General features: G+C 49.7%; 2 protein-coding genes across 3 annotated transcripts in view; one reads left to right on the plus strand and one right to left on the minus strand.

The window, feature by feature from the left end:
• The window catches only part of RFFL (ring finger and FYVE like domain containing E3 ubiquitin protein ligase), a 29,120-nt gene extending 22,495 nt beyond the window's left edge, over positions 1-6,625 (plus strand). For both annotated transcript variants that reach the window (XM_054287086.1, XM_054287087.1), the window contains 5 exons: positions 678-1,082; positions 2,571-2,642; positions 2,978-3,185; positions 4,379-4,402; positions 5,456-6,625. In XM_054287086.1, the coding sequence (XP_054143061.1) occupies positions 678-1,082; positions 2,571-2,642; positions 2,978-3,185; positions 4,379-4,402; positions 5,456-5,637 (891 nt within the window). In that variant the 3' untranslated portion in view covers positions 5,638-6,625. The remainder of the gene's footprint in view (positions 1-677; positions 1,083-2,570; positions 2,643-2,977; positions 3,186-4,378; positions 4,403-5,455) is intronic.
• Positions 6,626-8,077: 1,452 nt separating this feature from the next.
• On the minus strand, positions 8,078-22,702 carry LIG3 (DNA ligase 3). The gene is made up of 20 exons (XM_054287130.1): positions 22,632-22,702; positions 21,826-22,373; positions 21,229-21,345; positions 20,263-20,460; positions 19,738-19,889; positions 18,721-18,887; positions 18,022-18,099; positions 17,760-17,928; positions 16,943-17,098; positions 16,411-16,542; positions 15,594-15,673; positions 15,093-15,180; positions 14,094-14,171; positions 13,719-13,842; positions 13,296-13,438; positions 12,467-12,541; positions 11,210-11,356; positions 10,082-10,256; positions 9,344-9,435; positions 8,078-8,672 (listed from the first exon to the last, which is right to left on the minus strand). Exons 2-20 carry the CDS (start codon positions 22,352-22,354, stop codon positions 8,433-8,435), a joined length of 2,940 nt encoding a protein of 979 aa, XP_054143105.1. The 5' UTR covers positions 22,355-22,373; positions 22,632-22,702; the 3' UTR covers positions 8,078-8,432.
• Between the last annotated feature and the right edge of the window lie 1,312 nt (positions 22,703-24,014).

Raw genomic sequence — 24,014 nt, forward strand, 5'->3', positions numbered from 1 at the left:
ACTGATATAAAGTGTGCATATTGTTTTCAAAATAAGCTATTTTTGTATAAACAAATGTCAGTTTTTTTGATGTCTGTGAGACGTTGCTGTTCCCTGTTCCTCTTATAGTGCAGCCAAGATTAATTCAGTGATTGCAGCAAATTGGAGGGGAAAAAAAGGAGGGAGGAACATCATTTATAGCAGGTATTTATGAAAGAGAAATGTTTTTAAGTAGTTCCTTCAATGTTGGAACTTCTTAATGCAGAGAGCAATGTGCACAACTACCTGGAATTCAGAGTGTGCACAACTAACTGGAATTCACTCAAGTCTGCTGCCTCAATTTCCTCTGCCTTAAACTGCATGAGCAGGTGCAGAAAATTCCTGTTGTGTGAGGGAATCTTGTCAGGATATCACATTTCATTCTGGGTAAATGGAGTGGGAAAGGGGCTTCTCTAAGACTCAGTGATTGCTCAGGGATCAATCCTTTTTCTCCTCCAGGAACTTGGGTGACCACTGGGCACTTTTTCATGGATTGGAGGTTTGATTGTGCTTTGAACATGGGTGACCCCTGGGCAGTTTTCATGGATTGAGGTTTTGATTGTGCTTTAGGAGCAGCTGCTGCTTCCTTGCTGCCTATGGCACTGTGTGCTGCTGGCACAGGGCAGGGCTGGCTCTGACTCTTCCCCTCTCTCTCCCAGCACATCTGCTTGGACTGTAAGAAGAATTTTTGCACGTCCTGCTCAAACCAGGCCGAGGGTGGGCCCCTGCTCTGCCACCTGTGCCAGCGCTTCCGAGCCACGGCTTTTCAGCGGGAGGAGCTGATCAAGATGAAGGTGAAGGATCTGAGAGATTATTTGGCCCTCCATGAGATTTCCACAGAGTTCTGTCGTGAAAAGGAGGACCTGGTATTCCTGATCCTTGGCCAGCAGCCTGCAATTACCCAGGAAGATCAGATAAGAACAAACACATTTAATACCAGTGCCCGTGAACAGCAAGACTTTGTGAGTCACCCCCCAGCCAGCCTGGCCTCTCCTACCTCACACGATGAGTCCTCAGTGTCTGCAGATCCCATCTCAAGTTCAGAAGCTCAGGAACACCAACAGGTACAATCTCTGGCCAGAACCATCTTTTGCAAACTCATTCATCTCCATTTTTGGATTAGCTACTAGGATGTTGCATGTGGTTTTGCTGTGTAAAGCTGTGACTTGCTGTCGCTGACTTTGATGTGCTGTTCATTATAGAATTTAATTTGGTGGGCAGTGCTGAGTATCTCAAGCATTCACTCTCAGAACATCACCACTGCTCTGGGATGTGTTTTCTCTGGTGCTATGATCCACACTTCCACAAGATGCTCCTGTGACCGCTTCCTTTGGTACTTGATGGTTTCTGGCACGTGTTTGTAGGTGTAATTAAATTGTTGATTCTGTTCTTTAATTCCTGTGCCAGATAACAAGGACAGGCTAAAGCAGGAGCTGGTCAGAGCTGATGGGGGCTGGGTGAGGTTTTTGGTGTCTCCTGCACTCAGATCAATGGAAGACAAACCCTGAGTCTGTTGCCAAGTCTTGGTTTATGATGAACCTGCAGTTCTGATGAACCTCGGCAGGGGCATTTGAGTTTAATTATTTTTTATTGACCTTGCTTTGTTTGTTTTTCTGCTCTCTGCTAAAGGAAAGTTTACTCAGTGTTTGACATCTGCTCCTTGTCCTGTTACAAAGTTAATGGGTGTATTCAGTTTCCTGTGGGCCAGAGCTGTGAAAATGTGTGTACCTTCTGCTTCCTCAGCAGATTCATCTAGTTCAAAAGAAGAGTTCTCCTGGGAGAATGGCTTTTACAAATCATTAAAAGGCATTTTCATTCCCTGTTTTTCTGGATATTGCCATTCCAGTTTTTACCAGCTCTGCTCTCTTCCCTCACTGCCCCATGATCCATTTCAGCTGCTTGTCCTGACTTGCATGACATGGTGCTGCAGTTCAGGCTCTTTGATCCTGATTGTTATTCTTGGGCTCTGTAAATATTAACAAGTCCCCGCTTGGATAAGTGGGACGGTAACATTACAGCCTCTTTGTCAGTAGGAAAGCAGAGCGAGCAGTGGCTGCTGGGGGTGAGTCAGCTGAAATTACACTGCTCATTTGATCAAGAGTTCAAAGAACTGCCCAGCCTTTCTCCTCCAGCCCTGTCACTGCTGCTCCCTCACTGTCTCTGCCCACTCCAGACCCCAGCTGAGGAGATTTTGCCTGGTTCCTGTGAGATCTGAGCTGTCAGAGGAGGCTTCTGCAGAACCTTGCCCTGAGAGCTCTGACATCCCACCAGAGCACAGTGTGACCCTCAGGGAAGGACTGCACATACACAATTACAAATTTGTGTATAAATCTCCTCCTGATCCAGCCTGGAGTTCTGTACTGGGGCTTTAAAGCTTCAGCAAGTGTTACTTTGTGTGAGTGCTGCCCAGGGAAAACCCTCTGTGAGTGTGCCTGGCTTGTGCCTTGTCCTGCCTGTGTCCTTCCAGAGCTCAGGGGCTGCAGGGACCCTGTCCTGGAGCTGATTTCCCTCCAGAGCCCCACAGCTGGTGAAAGCTTCATTTCCTCTTGCAGGCCAATGGTCACGTGCCTCCAAGCCCAGCTGAGAATGCAGCAGAAGAAGCAGCAGCAGAGGATGAGATACAGGTTGGTGTGTCCTGGGATTGACGGCAGGGAATACCAGCTTACCTGGGCTGGGTTTGTTAGCAGACTTGAACACTGAGAATGACCAAACCCAATCAACCCCTTCTGTGGCATCATCTTGTCCTCCACATACACAAAGAACTGGTGTCACTTGGACACCATGGCAGGAATTATTAACTTCTATCTCAAGATTTGTGTTTCTGGTAGATGAATTCAGAGTAGCCACTTCTCTGTACACCCAAACCCGAATCCCCGCTAGCACACATGCTGGCAGTTGATTTTAATCACAGTTCAGGGTGCTGAGGGCATGAATAATGAGTCCCTGTGTGCTCCCCCAGTCCAGTGACTCCGAGGATAACCTGGTGCTGGGCAGGAAGGCCTCCCTGTCTGACCTGAGCAGCGTCGGGGACATCAACGCGCTCTCGGTGCGGCAGCTGAAGGAAATCCTCGCCCGCAACTTCGTCAACTACAAAGGCTGCTGTGAGAAATGGGAGCTGCTGGAGAGGGTCACTCGCCTCTACAGAGAGAAGGACCTTCAGCATCTAGGTGAGAGACAGCAAACATGGGCCTGTTGTCCAGGCTTTGCCTTTTCATGGACAGCTGTGGAAGGAAATAGAGCTTAGCTGACGTTTCTGGTGCAGCAGAGCGAGGAGGAAGGGGGGGAGTGTTTTGTACAGAGTGAAAGGAGCTGAGCTCTGCTCACCACTTCCTCTTGCACAGAGCTCTGGAAGCCCTGCAGCAGCAGCAGCACAAGGGCTGTGCATCCTTCACCCTTGGTGTTGTGCATCCTTCACCCTTGGTGTTGAGCATCCTTCACCCTTGGTGTTGTGCATGTCCCCAGCAGATCCCACTGGGCACTGCCTCACCCTCACAGCACCTGGTGTGTGACTGTACATGACTGGATATGCTGAGCTCTTATCTCTTGGCTCGTGGTACCTGGCAAAGCCAGCAGGGAAATGCCCTGCCCAGGCAGGAAACTGCCACCAAAGAGCAGCTGGGAGATGCAGGGCATGTGCTCAGAGCAGTGGCTCCCAGGGCTGCCCTGCTGGGGGTGGCTGGGGTTTCACTCTCTTATCACCAGAGTGCTCCTGGGCCTGCACAGGTGGCTGTGAGGGGACACAGAGGTGTAGAGAATGTATCTGGCTTGATTTTCCAGGTGCCAGTTTGCACTTGGATGGGATTTCTTAAAAAAAACCCCACATATTTGTAAATTACTTACAAGAGAAACTTGAATACTTTGTTTCTCAGTGCTGTCCGAAGTAGTGTTGTTTTCTTAAACACATCTCTCTAGGCTTTGTCTTGTATGAATGATCCAAGATTTAAGACAGCAGCTTTGGAGTTACATTCTTTCATTACCTTGTGCTTTTGATGCAAGGTATCCTTTTCTTTCACTCTGTACCTGTGTTCAATCCCTTGGTGATTGTGTAACAGCAGAGGAGCTGGCACAAGGGACTGCTGCAGGTGCAGTGCTGGGAAGCCAAACTCTGCACACATTCCAAGGCTGTCTTAAAAATTGAGACATCCCTTTGGATCCCTTATCTCTGGGAAGCTTTAACTGTTCTGTAAGCTCAGTGTCAGAGAAGGTTCTTGTCAGTTGTTGAACCTGTCCTGATCAGAGCCCAGGCTGAGCCTCCCATGGTGATCAGCAAAAGCACTTTTGGTTTAGCAACTCCCTCGGGGTTTTCAGCCCCTGCCTGGTACCACTTCTCTCACCAAATCTCTCTCTTCTTCTGTTGCAGTTTTGGACACCGACGATCAAGCTGGTGAGTGAGATCCTCAATCATGGAGTTGTTTATTGGGAAAACCCCTCCAAGATCCAGTCCAACCAGTGGTGCCAAGGCCACCCCTAAACCATGTCCCCAAATGCCACATCTGCATGGCATTTAACTCCCCCCAGGGTTGTTTATGCCCTGAGCAGGCTGTTCCAGAACTTGACAACCTTTTTGAAAATTGGTGTCAGGAGAAATTTCTATCTAAACCTCCCTGGCACAACTTGAGGTCATTTCCTCTTGTGCTGTTATTGGGAAGAGAGACCCCTGTTGCTTCATTTGCCTCATCACTGAGAATCTCAGAGTTTTTTGTTTACATCTCACAGAAATTACTGTGTAAAAGCTAAAACTTCTCCTTGCCAGCTGATGAAGCAGCCACAAGGGCAATTCCTTTGCAGCCTCGTCCCTTAGGGAATCCCTTCAGCAGAGCCAAGTGAGATTGCACAAACCACCCCACCTCCCTTTGTCTGATCCCTGGGTGCTCTCTTGTCCAGAGCTTGACAACCTTTTTGAAAATTAGTATCAAGAGAAATTTCTATCTAAACCTCCCTGGCACAACTTGAGGTCATTTCCTCTTGTGCTGTTACTTGAGAAGAGAGACCCCTGTTGCTTCATTTGCCTCATCACTGAGAATCTCAGTGGTTTTTGTTTCCATCTCACAGATGGAAACAAAAATTACCGTGTAAAACATTAACAACAAACATTTTACTGTGTAAAACATTGGAGAGAAACATTACTGTGTAAAAGCTAAAACTGTTGCTCCTTGCCAGCTGATGGAGCAGCAATTCCTTTGCACCTTGTCCCTTAGGGAATCCCTTCAGCAGAGCCAAGTGGGATTGCACAAACTGAAAACTCAGTGTTTTTTGTTTCCATCTCACAGAAACTACTGTATAAAACCTAAAACTTTGCTCCTTGGCAGCTGATGGAGCAGCCACAAGGGCAATCCCTTTGTCCCTCAGGGAATCCCTCCAGCAGAGCCAAGTGGGATTGCACAAACCCACCCCCCCTCCCTTTGTCTGACCCGTGGGTGCTGTGCTGTCCCCTCAGGTGGTGCGGGCCCCCCCAGCACCGAGGACAACCTGTGCAGGATCTGCATGGACGCTGCCATCGACTGCGTGCTGCTGGAGTGCGGGCACATGGTGACGTGCACCAAGTGCGGGAAGCGCATGAGCGAGTGCCCCATCTGCCGGCAGTACGTGATCCGCGCCGTGCACGTCTTCAGGACTTAGCGCGGCTCTGGGCTCGGGGCTGCCGTGCCTTAAAGCCTCCGTGCTCTTAGGGAAAGGGCCAACATCCCTGCCAACAGCTACCCCGGAGATTAGCGCGGACCCTGCTGCCAGAGAGGGAAGGAGGAAGCCTGGGGAAAGTGCTCTGCTCAAGCCGTGCCCCACTCTGCTCATCCCACCATCGTGCTTTACACCACAGTGCCTGGACTCCTCGGAGCTCATTGCCAGCAATCATTAACCACCTCCATCCTAGGATAATTTGAGGACAGATGGATGCCCAGCTTTCCACCAGGAAGATCAGCTCCAGAGGCTTTGTATTTTCCTCTGAATAATAAAAGCGAACTGGGGTCTCAACAAGTGTCCTTTGTTTTGCTGCTCAGGCTCTGCCCAGCAACAACTTGATTTGCGAAGGTTGAAATGTCACTGTGCTTGTTAATTTTATTTTTAATTTAATGTAAAATTGTTATGCTTGCAGGACAGGCAGACCATCCCTGCTTTCCCTAATTCCTAGTGCAATTGTGGAAAATGTGTAATTTTTTATCAAGGTTGTCATTGTATTATTGAAAACTGCTGGGGAGGGAGGCTGGGAAGGCTCAGCCTTGCCCTGTGTGCTGGGTTTTGTTTCTGTGCCAGAGGGAGGTTTCTGGTTTGGTTTTGTGACTTTGATTTCACAGCACGTGCCAGAGGTGGGGCTCAACCTGAACTGCCCCCACCTGCTGAGGGAGCTGCAAACCCAAGGCTTGAGCCTTCCCCAGGGTTTGGTGAGGAAAGCACAGAGCTGCAGAGTAGTGAGGACTCCACTGCTGCACAATCATATTTAAGGACAGGTGACTTTTTCTTTTTTTTAGAAGGGAATCATGGAAGAAAGCCTTTGTCTCCCTTGGACCCATGAGCAATCTCCACTGCAGATCAGCTTCCCCCTCTTCCCCAGGGCTCAGTTTGACAGGTCTGTTACCTTCCACTGCTTACCAAAGCAGTTTTGTCCTTTCTGCTGGGGTGGGTGGGGGAAGACTGTGGCCTGATCCCTGACAGCTCCTGGGCAGTGTGTTCAGCTGGAGGAATCTGGCAGTTCCTCCTGGAGGTGATTTTAACTGGTGCATTTTCCCCTCAGTGGCCTGCAGGCACCCAGGGCTCCAGTGCTGCCCTCAGTGTCCCTCAGCATGGATGGCACTGTGCCCAGGCTGTCCTGCTGCTCAGGACAGGGGCTGGCTCTGTGTGCCAGCCTGGCTGCCAGCAGAGAACAGCACAGAGCCAGGGGGGCTCCTGGGGCACTGCAGTGCAGCTGCAGGGACTCACCAGAGCTGCTGGGCAGTGATGGCAGCAGCACAGGCACCTGTGTGCCCTGCACAGGGACACTCCAGCAGCAGCAGCTCTGAGTGCAGGGTCTTTGTGTACTGCAGCCAAAGCAGCACCTGGGGTGAGACATCCGTGGCTCAGGGGGCAGCAGGAGAGCCAGGGATGTCTCACTGAGGGGGTCTCAGAACTCCACAGAACTGCAGCAGCTGCTGCACTGACTGAACTCAGCATTCTGAGCCCTACCTCTGTCCCAGGTCAGGCTGTTCTTTAATCTCTGACTTAAGGTGTAACAGATCCAGCAGGAGAACACAGTGAACAAGTCAGTGCAGAGAAAAGGGCAGCTAAGGAGTGACTCTGCTCTGCAGAGAGAGCACAGGGACCTCCAAGAGCTGCAGAAATACACAACGTGCTGAACAGCCTCATTTAGGAAATCCACTGTGAAAATTCATGTTGTCATATTTTTCAATAAACTCAGGGCTGGGGGAATTCAGCAGGAAGAAGATGATTCCCCCATGGATAGATGTACTTTTCCTTGTACAGGATAAGCTTATTGTCTACAGCAGTCAAATCAAGCTGCAGATCAATGCCTGAGATTTTAGGGATGAGAAGATCCACCCGCCCTGTGACTCCAAAATGTGCTTTGTGAAGGGAGGACTCTTCTTGTTTCCCTTGTAAAAATGGATTCTCTACTTATGGATATGAGTGAGTTGTTTTTAAAGGAAAATCAAAACCTGGAGGAAACTGATTAATGATCCAAAGGAATATAATATTCTGAACTAATAAAGTAAATGGAAATATTTATGTGCTTTATGTACACTGTACATTGTTTAAAGATTTTAAAACTTAATATTCTACTTGAAAGGGCATGTTATTCACTATTAAATCCTCTGGTACTATGACAGTTCAACCTACTAGTTTTGGTACAGAAGTTTGGTTTATAATTTTATAATAAAGTTGAATTGTGATTTAGTTATCTTTGTTTCTGAATCTGTTACAAGCAGAGATCCTACAGCTACTGCTGAACCTCAGCCAGCAATTGGGATCCCAGGTGCTGAAATGCTGTTAGTGGGGGGTACAGAGGAGGTGGAGGGGAAAAAAAATTACCTGACAGCACCAATGACCTTGGCAGCACAGCCAAGAGTCCCATGGAGCTGCTGCTCTGTTCTCCTGAGCAGGAAGAGAAGAACCTTTGGAAAATAAGTCCTGACAGCAAAGGAGAAGCTGCTTCAGTTTTATTTATCTATAAAAATACCCAATCTTTAAAAACCCAAGGAGACTAAACCAGCACCTGGATAAGGGTGGTGGTCTACAAGTATGGGCAGGAAAATGGGATTCAGCAGTGACATTTCTTCAGAGAACTTTTTAAATTCATTCCATAGGGCTGCTCTGGATCTCTGTAGCTACTGAGGGCACTCCTGTCTATGCACCCCTCCCCGGAGGGAGGGATCTCCCGTTCCCTCCCCTCCCATTCCCAGCTGTGTGTGCCAGCACCGCCCCCTGTGCTAGCAGGGCGCCACCAGCCTGCGCTTCCTGATGCACTCCCAGATCCACCTGGGCGTCACCCGCTGTGCCCCGGGGTTGTCATCGATGTCCCCACCAAGCACGTGGGTGGCCGAGGCCGTGTCGAACTCCTCCACCAGGTCCCCGTCGAAGGCGATGAAGTAGCGGCGGATCCGCGCAAAGTCCGGCACCGAGGGCGCCAGGTACAACTTCACCCCCGTGAAAATGTCCAGCAGGGGCTGCTGGGGGAGGAAACACAGCTTGGGGAAAACACTCCTTGGAATGGAAATGGACACAGGCATTGGAATGGAAGTGAACAGACATTCCTTGGAATGGGAATGGACACAGGCATTCCTTGGAATGGGAACGGACACAGGCATTCCTTGGAATGGGAATGGACACAGGCAGTCCTTGGAATGGAAGAATACATCACAGACATATTTTATGAAAGATCTTTTTGTTAGGATCTTTTCTCCTGAGAAGCTGAGAGGCCTCAGAAATGAAATGTAAACATTGATTATCTGCTGCTGTGGAATGCAACAGGTGCATCTGTGATTGGTCTCATTGGTTGTTTTTAATTAATGGCCAATCACAGTCCAGCTGTCTCAGACTCTCTGGTCAGTCACAAGATTTTATTATCATACCTTTTCTATTCCTTGCTAACCTTGTGATGAAATCCTTTCTTCTATTGTTTTCGTATAGTTTTACTATATAGTTTTCTTTTAATATAATATATATAATAAAATAATAAATCAGCCTTCTGGACATGGAGTCAAGATTCTCCTCTCTTCCCTCATCCTGGGACCCCTGTGAACACTGTCACAGACAGGCATTCCTTGGGATGGAAGTGGACAAACCCCAACTGCCCCAGCCCCACCCTGCTGTGGCCACTGTCCTGCCCCTCTGTCTGTACCTTTTTTCCATTGTCCTCCATCTCAGATGCTTTTCTCTTCTCCCCTCGTCTCTCCTCGGATTTTTGAGGGGATTCAATGACTCCTTTGCTGTCTGAAAACAAAAATTTGGTTCATGCATGTGCTCTGTCCAGATCCTGGTTGTGTATTAATGTTGGAGGAAAGAGTAAAGAGCAGAAGGGGAAAGTTTTCTCCCCTCTTTCTGGAAAATACACTAACTACTCTCACTAGTGAGACACATTTTTCTACTGGAAATGGTGTGGGGCAGCCTCTTGCCCCATTCCCAGGCTGCTGCTGCCACCTGTCCTCCATGCTGTCACCTCTCTGTCCTCTGTGACACTGCTCAGCAATCTGCTTCATGTTCCAGCTCAATTCACAGGAAATCACCTCCAGCCACGTGTCCCTTTACACACATGAATTCCATCCAAATCAAATCAAACACTGGCTCATGGCCAACAATCTCACACCAAAGGGCTGTGACCTGCACAGATGGGAGCAGTGAACACCACCCTGCACAGCATCACCAGAGCTGTTTCCATCCCTCTTTTCCCAATCCCAGGACATCTCAGAGCTGTGGCTACTCCATTCCTACACGGCCAAGCCAAGGATCTGAACAGCTTTGCCCACTATCCCTGAGATCCATGGGAAAGGTGGGATCATCCAGCCTCTCACACAAGGCAAGGGCCCAGAGGACACAGCCCCAGGCTCCCTCCTGAAAGCACCAGCACCTTACACCTTACCTTCTGCCTTCTGGGCTTTTGCAGGTGACTTGCTTGGGGGACTCTTAATACTGCTGTGAGGTGTGGAAGACCTGGAATTACCATCGTTCTCTCCACTGCTGCCAGCTGTGGACTCATCTTCCTCCCCAGCTGTAACACTGAAATCAGCCTTCTCCTTGGAGAGCTGGTACAGCTCCTGCCCAGAGAAACAGCACAGATCATGTCTGACACTGGAGATGAGCTGTGATGCACAGGCTGCTCTGGTGTTCTCCCCCTGCAGTGTTTGCTCAAAAGCCTTTTCTTCCTGTACCCCTGTGCAGTCATTTTCCTGTCACCTCTGTCCCAGCTCCCTGCATTCCACCCCTCTCCTGGCATTAAGGAGGAGCTAAATCCACATCCACATCATCTGCAACAGAGCAAGAGCCTGAAGGACGAGCAGTGCCCAGTGCTCACTGTGGGAAGGGCCCAGCTGCAGAGGAGTTTGTTCCTCTCTCCTCCCCATGGGATCCTGGCAGGCCCTGGGGGTGCATCACTCCTGCTTTCCACGGCACAGCAGCCCTGGCAGCTGCTGCCAGCCCCAAACTGCAGCACAGAGCTCCCCCAAGGCTGGCACTGAGGTGGCTGCAGCCCAGGGGTTCTGGCCAGTGCCACTTGGCCCCTGTGCTCCAGGGTACCCACAGGCACTTCCCAAATGCCTCTCCCAGCCTCAGCAAGTGATGGGAAACTGAGCATGGAGAGAACAAAGGGCTGCCCAAGGAGGTGGTGGAGTCACTGTCCAAAAGCCTGGATGTGGCACTCAGTGCCATGGTTTAGCTGCTGAGGAGGTGTTAGGTCACAGGTTGGGTTTGATGATCTCAGGTCTTTTCCAACAGAACTCTGTTGGAAAAGAGTTCTGTGATTCTGTGGTCACCTCTGAGGAAGGCAATTCCTCACCCTGCCACAGGAGCTGATGGAACCAATGCCTGCAGAGACTTCTCTGACAGGGCACAGCAACACAACAGCTCAAGGGGCCTGAGAGCCTCCAGCAAAACAACCCAGCCCGAGCCTGGCATGAAGGGAAAAGGGAGGTGTCACGACAGGCAGGAGGTGCCTTCAGTGCATGCTGTGATCTGCCTGGTGCCAGGAGCTGCAGGGCCCCTGCTGACCCACCTTGAGCTGCTGCAGGTTGGTGGCTGTCTGCCAGTCCTTGTCATCGCGGATGCGCGTGCAGCGCGGGAAGCGGATGGAGATCCCGTCAGCCGTGTGCGCCTCGGCCTTGGAGAACTCGGCCCCCGTGATCTCCCACACCGGGGCCTTCTGAACACAGGGAGGGAGGGAGGGAGGGAGGGAGCTGTGTCACACCCTGTGCTCCCTCAGGAGCTGTGTCACACCCTGTGCTCCCTCAGGGGCCATGTCACACCCCTGTGCTCCCTCAGGAGCTGTGCCACACCCTGTGCTCCCTCAGGAGCCGTGTCACACCCCTGTGCTCCCTCAGGGGCCGTGTCACACCCCTGTGCTCCCTCAGGGGCCGTGTCACACCCTGTGCTCCCTCAGGGGCCATGTCACACCCCTGTGCTCCCTCAGGAGCTGTGTCACACCCTGTGCTCCCTCAGGGGCCGTGTCACACCCTGTGCTCCCTCAGGGGCCGTGTCACACCCTGTGCTCCCTCAGGGGCCATGTCACACCCCTGTGCTCTCTCAGGAGCTGTGCCACACCCTGTGCTCCCTCAGGAGCCGTGTCACACCCCTGTGCTCCCTCAGGAGCTGTGTCACACCCTGTGCTCCCTCAGGAGCCGTGTCACACCCCTGTGCTCCCTCAGGGGCCGTGTCACACCCTGTGCTCCCTCAGGAGCTGTGTCACACCCCTGTGCTCCCTCAGGGGCCATGTCACACCCCTGTGCTCCCTTCAGGAGCCATGTCACACCCTGTGCTCCCTCAGAGCCAGCTCAGAGTGCCTCATCCCCACTCACTCTCCATCTACACAAAGCGACCTTCCTGGTCACCTTCATTGTTAAAACCACTTTTTCTCTAAGCCTTCACTAACACAAAATGCCAATTTCTAAGCACACCTTCTCCTTCAGCCATACTGACATTCCCAACAGCAACTTTTGGGTTGCAGTTGTGTTTCAACCCTTTTAAGTCAGGTTTCTCATATCTCAAATTTAAAGCAAGCTCACTTCTGGAAGGGATTTAATGCACAAGAATATTTCCCAAAACTGCTGCAGGTGTGATTTCTTCATGAAGCTCTTAGCCTCAAATGCACCTGCAAGATTGAGAGATAAAAACTTGTGCTTAATCTCCCATTCCAAGTATGAAGATTTATTTTGTAACACAGACAACTTCTAAGTTGTCCTTCTAAAGGATTTATAGAAGACTGCAGAATAGGGCTGGGAAATGTTAAATGTGAAATGATTATGAGAGCACTTACCTTTGGATCTGGGACAATGAAGTCTGGGTAGTAGATTTTGTTGATTTTTAGCCACCTTGGAATTTTACTAGGATCCTATTCATTAAAAGCACAAAATTCACATTATTGACACTTATCATCATATACAAACCTAATTTTACAACAGAAACTGCTGAAACACAACCTAGAAATAGATCAGCACAGAGGTAATACATTGTCTTTGCATGGATGGAACTTGCACTGATCTGCAGCCATTTCTCTCATCTAGAAAATCATAAATATTGCCTGAAACATAGCCCTCAATTCCTGTCATTCTGTGCATGAAACAAGAACAGTTGATCCAATTGTGATTCATGTAAAACTATCCTTTTTTTTGTTTTTTTTTTTTCAAGATTCTACAGCCTTGATGCAAATGGCCTTCAGGATCTCAAGGCAATATTAAAATTCAGCTCTCTGTTGATTTTTCAAGTCTTGAAAAGCAAGATAAATCACTGACAGAAGTCTTAACTCCAACCCCAGGTTATGGAGCCACCAGACCAGAGTCTGACTGAGCACTTCCCTCCCACAGCCCCATCTAGTGACTGCCTTTGCCAATCACATCATGCCCAAAAATCCAGATAAAAAATTGGGATCCTCCCAACAAAACCTTGTCCTAGCAGGAAACAGATGATGCCTGGCTTCCCACTCAGTGTCTGGGTACAGATCCCAGCAGTGCCTCCTCCAGGAGCTGGCTGCTCTGACTCCTCACTTGTGGCTGATGAGCTTTAACTCTGATTCATTCCTGGCAGGGCACTCCCAGCCTGCAGTGCAGCTGAGCCCTTGGCTGAGCACGCCCTGGCTCCCCTCTCACCTTGCTGATCTTCACCATGTCCAGCTCTGTCTGCAGACGTGCCAGGGTGGCGTCATCGTGGCCACCAGAGCACTTGGTCACCGTGCACCACTTCTCACTCTTGGGGTCATAGCAGCCCATGAGGAAGATGGACATCATCCCACCTGCACAGGACAAGACACAGCTTTTCTGAGCCAAAATCCTTCTGTGGCTTTGGGGTTTGGGCTTGTGATGGCTGCAGGGCCACTGACAAAGCTGAGCAGAACCCTTGTACTGGGAAACAGCCCAGCCCAACACCTCCAGCTCTGGAGCCACAGCAAGGACAGGATGGGCTGCAGCAGATAACCACTGCTCCAGCCACCCTCATTCTGGAGGCCTGAACAGGAAAACTTTGGGAGTTCCTTGAGCAGACAGAGCTCTGATTTAAACCAACTCCAGACCTACCTTTGCTGCCTTGCCCATAGAAAGCCCCCAGCACCACCAGGTCAGCAGTGTCAGCCATTGCCCCCTCGTTGAGATAATCCTTCTTCACCTTCAGCCAGTGGCGTTTTCCTGGCTCATAATTACCCTGTGCAAACGAAGGCAGAGCCCCCTCAGAGAGAGCACCTGGGGGGCAGCAGCTCCTCAGACAGCCCTGAGCCCTCTACCCAGCTCAGCAGCTCCTGAGCACAGCAGGAGCAGCAGCTTGGACTGAGTCAGCACTGAGAGGAACCCAGAGATGTTTCTGGAATGCTCAGGTGTGATTCTGCTGTCTCAGAGCTGACTGCTGTCATTCCCAAATTCCCAGCTGACACCAGTACAGAGTGAAGGGGAACTTGCCTTCAAATCCTTCAGCACCAGCCCTTCCAGCCCCTCCCTGATGACCCGGGTGATCATGTCTGCCAGATCTGAAGCTTTCTGCAAAGGAGAGGGACCATGGTTAGCTCAGGATTATAAAAAGGGCTCAGCTCTTCAGGCTTTGTGTTTGGAGCAGTGGGGCACTAAACCCAAAGCAGCTGCAGAGAGAGGAAGAGGCACTTTGCCAAATTTTCCAAAGAGGATCCTGTACATGGATCCTGTAAATGGATACATCTTCTCTTTGCAGCACACTCAGTGACTAAGCTGGGACTATGTCCCAAAAAGAGAGGGTTTATGTCCCAAAAAGAGAGGGTTTGTCTGATTAAAAAATACCCCTCAGAGATGTGGCTGCCCCACTGGCTGTGTCCCAGGATGTCCCAAGTCAGATTTGTTCAGCCAGCAGTGCCTGCTTCCTTCTCCATCCAACTGCCTTGGGACCTATGAACCACCTTCTGCTCAAAATGTCCAAGCATTCTCCACATTCTTGTCCAAGCCAAGGTGCCACAGAAATCAGCAGCAATGGGGAAAAATAATGGGACATCAGGCTTGTGCATAGTCAAAGGAAAATCCCAGCATGCTGCTGCCCAAATGCAGATTTTAGCAGCCAGGATGTCTCATGGCTGTGTGGCACTTGAAGCTGCCAGTTTGGGAAATCTGGCTCCCTTCAATCAGGCTGCAGTCACAGCTCTGCACTGCACAGCACACACTGAGTGACAGCAGGACTTAATTCCTCCTAACAGGGTCAGAGTGACAATGGCTACAAAATCATTAACAAGCCAGGAAACCTGAGGCATGCAAGTTAAGATTAAACTGAAGGGGTTGGGGACAGGAAAAGATGGAAATACAACATTGGCTCAAGAAGTCTTCCACACAGAGCAGAAGGAGAACCATTCTGCCAGGGTGAATTTGCAGAGTTAATAATAAAAAAAAGCCAAGTGCTGGAGGAGCAGGGTCAGGGTTGCAGGGGCACTCTGGACTCACTGTGACATGTTTCATCTCTGAGAACAGGATCCTGTTGGGGATCTCCACCATGTTGTCGTGGAGGAACTTGCGCCGTTCACAGAGGGGCCTGGAGCAGGGCATGGACAGTGAGGGACAGGCAGCAATCCCAACAGGAACAGTGAAAAAAGCTGCTGAAGTCATTAAATCATCCTAGAGAGCTCCAGAGAGGACACCTAGTTTTTACTTTTACTTTTACTTTACTTTACAGGATCCTATCACATCCTGGAGGAAATTCCAGTGCTAACAGTGTGTTTAGAGGATGTGAGATGAGCAGCTGAGATGCAGCTGATCCCAATATTTTGGAGAGCAAGAGGAGCTGCACAAAAGAACTCTTGGCACAGCAAGGTCCCTCCCATGCTGCCCTGATTTCCCAGTGAGTGCCCAGTCTGACAGACCAGGTGAACTGGTCTGTCTGCATTAGTGGGGATTTCCAGTTCATCCCAGGAAACCAGCCCAGCCACTCTCCCCTGGCAGCCATACCTGTCCATCAGGCTGATGTCATTGAAGTAGATGCAGTCAAACACAAACAGGCAAACGTTGGCATCCTGGAAAGCAGCTTTCTGAAAAACAATTAAAACAGTTCTGCAGTCACAGCAAACAGTTTTAGCAAAGTAATAAAATGATGGATTTTTATCTCTGCAATATTTTATGTATTATAAGCTTATGCCTCCTCTAAAAGAAGCATTCTGAGAATTCAGATTTACACTGAATGAGTCCAAGCACAAGCTGAGAACATAAAAAAATGTTCATTTCATAGGAATGGAAAATAATGCTAAAAATATTAATGGTTTTGGGCAATGTAACATCTGTCACTACTGCTGCAAAAAACCCACCACATTTCTACATACAGCAGATTAATGGATACTTTTAACTAAAGCACTTATAGTTTAATTTTTATTTTCCTGTCCTTTTCCTCACCCCCATTCAGCCTAGACACAAGCACTCCATAACATTTGCATGGAATAATCGCTGCATCCCTGTGGGTCCCCCAGGCTGCCATACATTGCTCAAGCCATGAGAAACAATGACAGAATTGTAACATTTTCCAAAGATTTTTTTAGTATTATTGAAATTAAGTTCTGTTAATGTCCTGCCAGGGATCAGGTTAATACCAAATCTACTATATTAGAGTAGTAGCTTTTCAATGTCAGCCTTCTCAATAATCTTATTTTTTTTCCCCAGATGCTCTAACAAGCACCAGAGCTCTGAAATTATCCTGTGATAACAGATTGTGTTTAAGTCAGCAGTGTAACAGCCTCCAAACACAAAAACCATTTTTATTTAATTTTGTTTTTACCTTGTGCACACCAAGAGTCCCAAAAGGAAGTGGCTTGCCAGTTTTATTGTCAATCAGGAGAACTTCAGAATCCAGAATCATACTTTGCCCACCAGGGAAAGCCTGGGGGATGAAATCCTTGAAATGGGCTACCTTGGGAAAAGAAGAAAAAAAAAAAAGGAAAATAACTGGCTGAAGAGAGGGATTCACTGCAATGCAAGTGTTTTCTCCATAAGTATATGAGGCACATCTGCACTTCTATGGTACCCACAAATAGAAAAATGAGGCTTTAATAAACAGAATCAAGTCACCCAACTGGCAGCAAGGTTCCCAAAATGCAGTGCATAGAGAGGATTCTACAGCAGACAGATGAAATTTAATTCCAAGCTTTTAATGTGCACCAGAATTAAATTATTACAGTTTTAGGTGTCACTTTTCCACATTCTACAAATAAATAAATCAGGAATGAGAAGGAATCCTCCTTGCCTATAGAAGGAAATATTGGGAATGCAGAGGAGCTGGCAGGAGGGGTGGGGCAGTGCCCAGTGCTTACTTTGTGGGGGAGCACAGGCTTGAGGCTCCTGCTGAAGTAGCTGAAGTGATCCCCGTTCTTGTGCACCTGCACGCGCTCGCCGTCGTACTTGATCTCGGCGTACATCCCGTTGGGACACTTCTTCATGGCGTACTCGATGGACTTGCAGGCCTCAGCCTGGGGACACAGGGGACAAACCCCAGGTGACACATGGAAAATAAAGCTACTCTTACCCAAGTTCATGAATGAGCTACAATGAGTCCCCTTGTAGAGGTTTTTGTCCAGAATCTCTGTTAGCGAGTCCAAGTTTTCCTTAATTATTCACTTGCTAATATCTGCATATGCCCAGATAATTACAGCTTTTCAGTGCTTATCCCTTCCAAAAGCTTTAAAATGTGCACTGTGCCTTCTGTAGGAGTGTGCTCAGCCCACAAGTAAATATTTAACTCTGCTTTGTTCACACAAAAAGCCAGACTTATTTGATTCTCTAATCCACTGGAAAGCTTACACTCTTTCCAGAGAAAGGATCAACTTCTGCAATGAGAGCAAACAAATACAAAAGACTGAGAGCAAGGCAAGGTTTTAGTTTGGCAGTTACTGAGTATATTGAATACTTGGCCTGGTGGTAGGAGATGCTTTCTAAACTGGAATTAAACAACCCTGAACACTGCACAGCCACTACCCTGGCTCCTGACTCTCCCAGGTGGGGATTAAACAACCCTGAGCCCTGCACAGAGCCAGCCCACACTGCACAGAGCCAGCCCACACTGCCCTGGCTCCTGACTCTCCCAGGTGGGGTCTCTGTCCCTGCCTGGCTGCCAGGAGAGGCCCAACCTACCAGCATGGGCTGCACTGGGGTCATGAGTGAGGCCTGCACGCTCAAGGTCTTCTTGAGCCCTGGCACCTTCTCTGCCTCCTGCTGGTTCTGCAGCACCCTCTCCACCACGTCCTGCAGGTTCCTCGAGGCCTTGAATGCCTCGTAGGCGTTGGGATCCAGAGCGTCCAACCTGCAAAGCACACAGAGAGGGGGAGCATGGATCAGCCCCAGGGCTGCTGCTGCCGCCTCAGGAAACGAGCTTTTCTGGGTTCCTGTCACTTACACGTGCTTTGCTCCAGCATTCATTTTCAAGTCATGCTTAATTAGCCTGATGATGCACTTCAGGTCGTTGCCTGTACACCTGAAGAAGACAAGATTCAGCAAAGGTGTGAACTGAACTTTGCAGCTGAAAGAAACTCATCCAGATCTCTTTAAAAAAAGGCCCCCCCTTTGCAGAGGGTTTAACCAATCATGTTAATAGTGACACCTCAGAGACACAAGGGAATATCCAAAAAGCTTTCCAGCATCTTGATGCCAACATTAACTCTGCCTCAGTATTGATGTACCTTCCAAAATTTACTTAATTAACGCATCAAGAGTAAGTAATCGGAAAATCCTCAGCCTCACATCAACACAAACTGAGCCAGACCAAAAATCTTTGTCTAAATTACTTGAAGGCTTTTCCCAACATGCTTAAGAACAGCAACTTAATTAACAGCTAAGCACCATTAGGGTGTTGTTGAAAATCATTTGTTTGATTGAAGTGTCCTGACAGGCAGGGACAAAGTTCTCTAGCATGAACAAGCAGCCATAAAAGCTCTCCACTGCTGTCAAAGTGTCTCAACCACACCACTAACAGCAGCTTACAGATGCTAATTAAGTTCAGTTTCAGTGGCTCATGATTCATTTTTCACCCACTCCAGCTTGTAGAGAACCACTCCAGTGTCTGGGCAAACCTTCAGAGGTTGATTCCTTCCCTCACCTGCGACTGATCTGCTGCAGGACACTCTGCTGGTCATCCTCCTTGGTGAGCTTGGACAGCTGCATGAGGAACTCATCCACCTCCTGGATGGTCAGGAGGCTCTTGGCTGCTGGAGGACAGGTCTTGCTCTGCTCGAAGAAGATCCGGATGGTCTCAGAAACATCTCCCTGTCTCCAGAAACAAAACCAGGGTGTGGATGAGAGGCATGGCCAGAGAATGGGGGTGCCACTGGGAATTCTGCATGGTTCTAGCGAGGATTGCACCAAGAAATTGGAATCAAACACTTAAGGAAGCTGCCACGACACGTAAAGCTGCTCAGCTGTTTAATTTGCCAAGAAAGGTAATTAAGAGTACCAGCATCATCTCATGGCTCTATTTTTCACTGCTGCAGCAGCACGGACCCTTTATATCCTCAGGATAAATCCACCTGTAAATCCAAGGACATGGACAGGCTAGTGATGTCACTAGAAGGCAGTACACAGCAAGGCAATGAACAGAGATGAAAAAATTACCATTATTATCTAATTCACCCCTTTTCTGCACCTTGCAGTGAATCACAGGGTGCACAGTCAATCACAGGGACTCACTGCACCTGCAATTGCAGCAGCTTAATTGTAATAACCAACTGCAGCTGTCAGTGACAGGTCTGTTAATTGAACCCCAGGTTTTGATGTGTGATGGTACAAAAAAAGGAATATAACTCAGTTCTGTAGGAATGTGCCAGACAAAGGAATTTAGACAAACAGATGCACCCCACCTCACCTAGATAATTTTAGTCTTGCTTTCTAAAGCTTTGCCAGGTGAATTCTTATCCTGCTTTCCATTTAAACATGATTTTCTACAGGTTCCAGATGGCAGAAAATGCTATGAAAACTGCTAAAGCCAAGGAAAACCAAAATAAATCACCAGCTCCCATTCTAACAGTCAAGCTAAGGAGAAAAAAACTAAACTATTACAGAATTTCCATAAGCAAAGAGCTGAACAGCAGAAATTAGGAGAGCAGCTGTCTGCACTCACCTGCTCCAGGTCCCGCACCATTTCTTCCTGGTTGCAGTTAAAAATCCTGCTGAACAGCTTTACAATCTGCTTATCATTCAAGTTGTAAACTATTTTAATGACACCTGGTAACAGCATCTTAATGGTCAGGTATACATCACCATGAAAACCATCTGGAAAAAAAAAAAATAAAAGCACATTATAACAGTTGTAACAGTAAGGATTTGTTTTCATGTCCAGGCTCTGGTTGGTTGTGTCCATTTGCATAATCTTGGGGATAAACGCCACAGGTGGGGCTTGGAATTCTTAGGGGAAATAGCCACAATTTGCTTCTAAATTGGGCATCTACAACACCTGAGTGAGACATTTTTATGTGAATTTGATATTTGAAGAGCTCACTTTTCAAAGTTTACCTCCACAGCTCAGAAACCACCGCAGCACAAGGCTGGGACCACACACAACAACCAGCTTTGAATCCCCCCTTTCCTTTTGAGACTTTGAAAAGCTGATTGTGAGAGAGCTGAGAATTCCCAGGGGGATCCATACCTCCTGCAGATCCCTTCCTGAGGAAGTCCTGGATGATCTGGGTTTTGACGTTGTAGCTCGGTTTCTCGGCCACCATGGCGCAGAGCTTGCGGAACTCACGCAGCAGGCAGTCCTTGTGCTGGGGGTCACACCTGGCTGCAGACAGGCTCGGCTTCTGGGCACACTTGGTAGGAGAATCTTCTGAATTCTTTGGCTTGGCTGCATCAGACACATCACAAGTTGTTTTTGTAACAACGTGGAGTAAATGTTGATGTTAGCTCTGCCTGGCAAGGTGGGAACAATCCCAGTGTGCTGGCAAAGCTTCAGAGCTGAAATTTATGACTTTTCTAAAAACCTTCCAAATATTTTTACCCTTCACATTACACTAGAATTTCCTAGATCTTAATTCTACTAGAAAAATATGACTAAACCATGGTGAAAATTAATGCCTCCTTGCAGATTCCTCTGTTTTATCAATTTTTACGGGAATACATCCCCATCCCTTTTGTCTCCAAACACCAATCTGATGTCTGTGGCTCTGGGCAGTCTGGAGCTCCAGGTGTGTGTCAGGTCACTCAGAGCTCACAGATGAATTGTCCTGCTAGCAGTTGCTCCTCAGGACAAGTTTCCCTTTCCATGAACACAACTGAGAATCCCTCAGCAGTTTTTTTTTCCAGATTTTGAGCTCCACATGGGATAACTTTAGCCTACATCTTTAGTTTAGCTGCAATGAGCCAATGGATACAGGGAGTTGGAGTCAGCCTGACAATGTGGGTCATGGCAGACCTTTTGTCTCCTTGGGAAAACTGGAAATCTAAATATCTTTCAGTATGTTCTTTCAAGCACTGACAGCTTTGGACAAACCAGAAACAAAAATCCCTAAATCATCTATAGATAAAAATCTACCAATCTGAGCCAAGCTAAAACCCCTTTTGATGCTGAGATTAAAACAAATTGATTTCCCAGAACCAGTTTCTTAATTCTTACCAGAGAATCCAGAGAATTTCTTTGGTGGATCTTTCGTGGTCAGCTGTCCTGTGGCAGTGAGTTTTGCCTGCACTATCACCTTTTTCTTTGGAGTGCCTCCAGTCTTGGAATTGGCTTCTGGAAAGCAGAAAAGTTCAAAGAGACAGCCAGGAATAATCTCATACATCCCTCACCATATTATGTAGCTTACAAAGCAAAAAGCCTTAAAAGAAATAGGAATTGGAGGGGAAAAAACCCAGATGTTTATCAGATAACAGAAGTTAGAACAGTATGTAATATATTAAAGAGCACAGAAAAGGTGGAAATGGAAAATAACTGATGCTTCCTCATGGGTTTTATTTGCCCATGAATTAAATCACCTGGGCCTTGTCCATAATCAGTTGTGACAAAAGAATCAAGGACAGTCACTGTAAAGTGACCATTTTTCCCCTTTCCTACAGAGCTGAGACAGGGATTGGAACAGCACCACTCACTTTGTCCCTAAGCCACATAAATAAATCCATGACGATTTCATGGCACAGGTAAAGGTGGGTGACAGCCTTAGGTATAACTTGAAAATAAGGAGAAAAGCGATCCTGGCACTGCCCCATGCCTCACCTGAGATGTACTTGTTGATTGTTTCTTTCTCCTCATCCTGCAGCTCTTCCCACCCCTCCAAGTCTGTGATGTCTTCGATTTTCTTAGTGGTGGCCCGGGCCTTGTCCAGCTTCTCAAAGATGCACTTGACATGGTACCACTCCTTCATGTCCCCTCCGGACTCGGTGAAAGGATTTGGAACAATCTTCCCAATGCGCACCATCCCCTTCACGATCTTCTCCTTGCACTTCTTGCAGCCCGCGGTGCCTCGCTTGGCATAGTCCACGCAGTACCGCTGCTCCGCCATGTCCCCGACAGCCGCGCAGGCTGAGCGCAGCCAGCTGCCCAACACCAGCGACAGGGGGAACGCGGGCTGCGGGGACGGCACAGGGACAGGCTGGGACAGCAGCTGGCACCAGCACCCGCGGCTGGCTCCGGCACGGCGGGACAGCGGCCTGGGCGCGGGGAGCTGCGGGCGAGGGCAGAACAGCGCTGTGCCCCAGCCGAGAGCGCGGGCAGCGTGTGACAGCGTCCTGCCGCCCGTGGGCATCCAGTCCGTGCGGAGGGTGCTGCGAGCGACACAGGGACACTGAGCACCCTCTGCCCGGCCCAGCCCTCAGCCTCCCCCCCGGCACCCGCTCCGCAGCGGCCTCCATGGCCCCCGCTCCGCTGCCCCATACCCCGCGCCCTCACGGCCCCCTCATCGCTCCCAGGCCCGCTCCCGCTCCAGCCTCCCCCCGAGGCCGCTTTCCCGCCCTGCCCGCCCTGGCCCGACCACCGGCTCCCCCCCGCCGCAGCAGGCCCCAGGTCGACCCTCCGCCGCTTACCGAGCTCCTCACGGTGCCGCCATCTCGTCCCCTGTCCCGTCCGGACACCGGGACCCCCCCCCAGCCCCTCAGGCCGGGGCCGCCGCCTCAGCCGCCGCCGGTACACGAGAGCGCCAGCCCGGCTTCCGTAGGGCCACGCGCGCGCGCGGCGCACCGGGCCCCGCCCCTTCCTGCCCGAACAGCGGCTGAGAGGGCGGGAGCGCTCAGGCCACGCCCCCTCGGGCAGCCTAGCCCCGCCCCCAGCACGCGCCGGGGGCGTTTTCCCGCCTCGGGCGCGGCTGGGGCGGCACCGGGAGCGCGCCCGCGGCCAGGGAGGGTCCGTGCCCTGAGGCGGCACCGGGAGCGCGCCCGCGGCCAGGGAGGGTCCGTGTCCTGAGGCGGCACCGGGACCGCGCCCGGGGCCGGGGAAGGATCGTGCCCTGAGGCGGCACCGGGAGCACGCCCGGGGCCGGGGAAGGACCGTGCCCTGGGGCAGCCCCTGGAGCGTGCCCGGGGCCAGGGCGGGTCCGTGCCCTGAGACAGTGCTGGGACAACATCTGAGGCGAGGGAAGGTCCGTGCCCTTGGGCAGGACTGGGAGCAGAGGTGGCACCGGGTCCTCGCCCTGGGACAATGGAGAGCTCCCCGTCTGTGAGGCGATGGAGGGACTGTGCCCTGCGGTAGCCCCTGCTCTGTGCCATGGGGCAATGGGGGTTCTGCACCCTGAGGCAATGCAGGGTCTCTGCCCTCAGGCAGTCCCAGATCCGTGCCCTGAGGCGATGGTTGATCCCCACCTGTGGTGACTCCACCGCAGCAGTGTGCCCTGCCCCGAGGTGATGATGTATTCCCGACCTCCCAAAGAGGGCTTTTCCTGAGCACTGCAGCAAGGTGGCTCAGCAAGAGTGCTCACCAACAGCTTAGAGGTGTTCTTGGATCACCTGGCCATAGAAATGGTCCCTCCAAGCGTTCTAAAACTGTTTGTGCACTGTGCCACTGCCTTATCCCCAGCCTCATAAAGCTGCCCCTTCAAGAGTGCTGTGCCACGTTGGTGCAGGTTTGAGATGCTGGCATGTAACCCCACTTTTCTCTTCACAGAGAAAAGCAAGGCACAATTCTTCCCAAGAATATTTCTGGGATTCACATTCTCTGAACCTCAGAGAAAGAAAACACAATTCTTATCTTATTTGCTGTGCCTGTGTTTGTGCAAAATGTAATATGGAGAATGTAATATGGAGATTGTTTATCCTAAGTCATGGTGTTTTGTTTCCTTGGCTTATCAGGGCCAAGTGTGTGTCTGAGTCAGGACTGTTGGGTGACAGTCATGAGATTCAGAGCAGTTATGTGCAGAGTAGATTCAGTTTTAGATGTACAGAATAATAAAGTAATTAATTAGCCTTCCGATATCA

The sequence above is a fragment of the Melozone crissalis genome, unplaced genomic scaffold (genome assembly GCF_028551555.1).
Source record: "Melozone crissalis strain CALT ecotype California unplaced genomic scaffold, PUWL_Pcris_2 ptg000057l_1, whole genome shotgun sequence".
In the NCBI taxonomy this organism is placed as follows: Eukaryota; Metazoa; Chordata; class Aves; order Passeriformes; family Passerellidae; genus Melozone; species Melozone crissalis.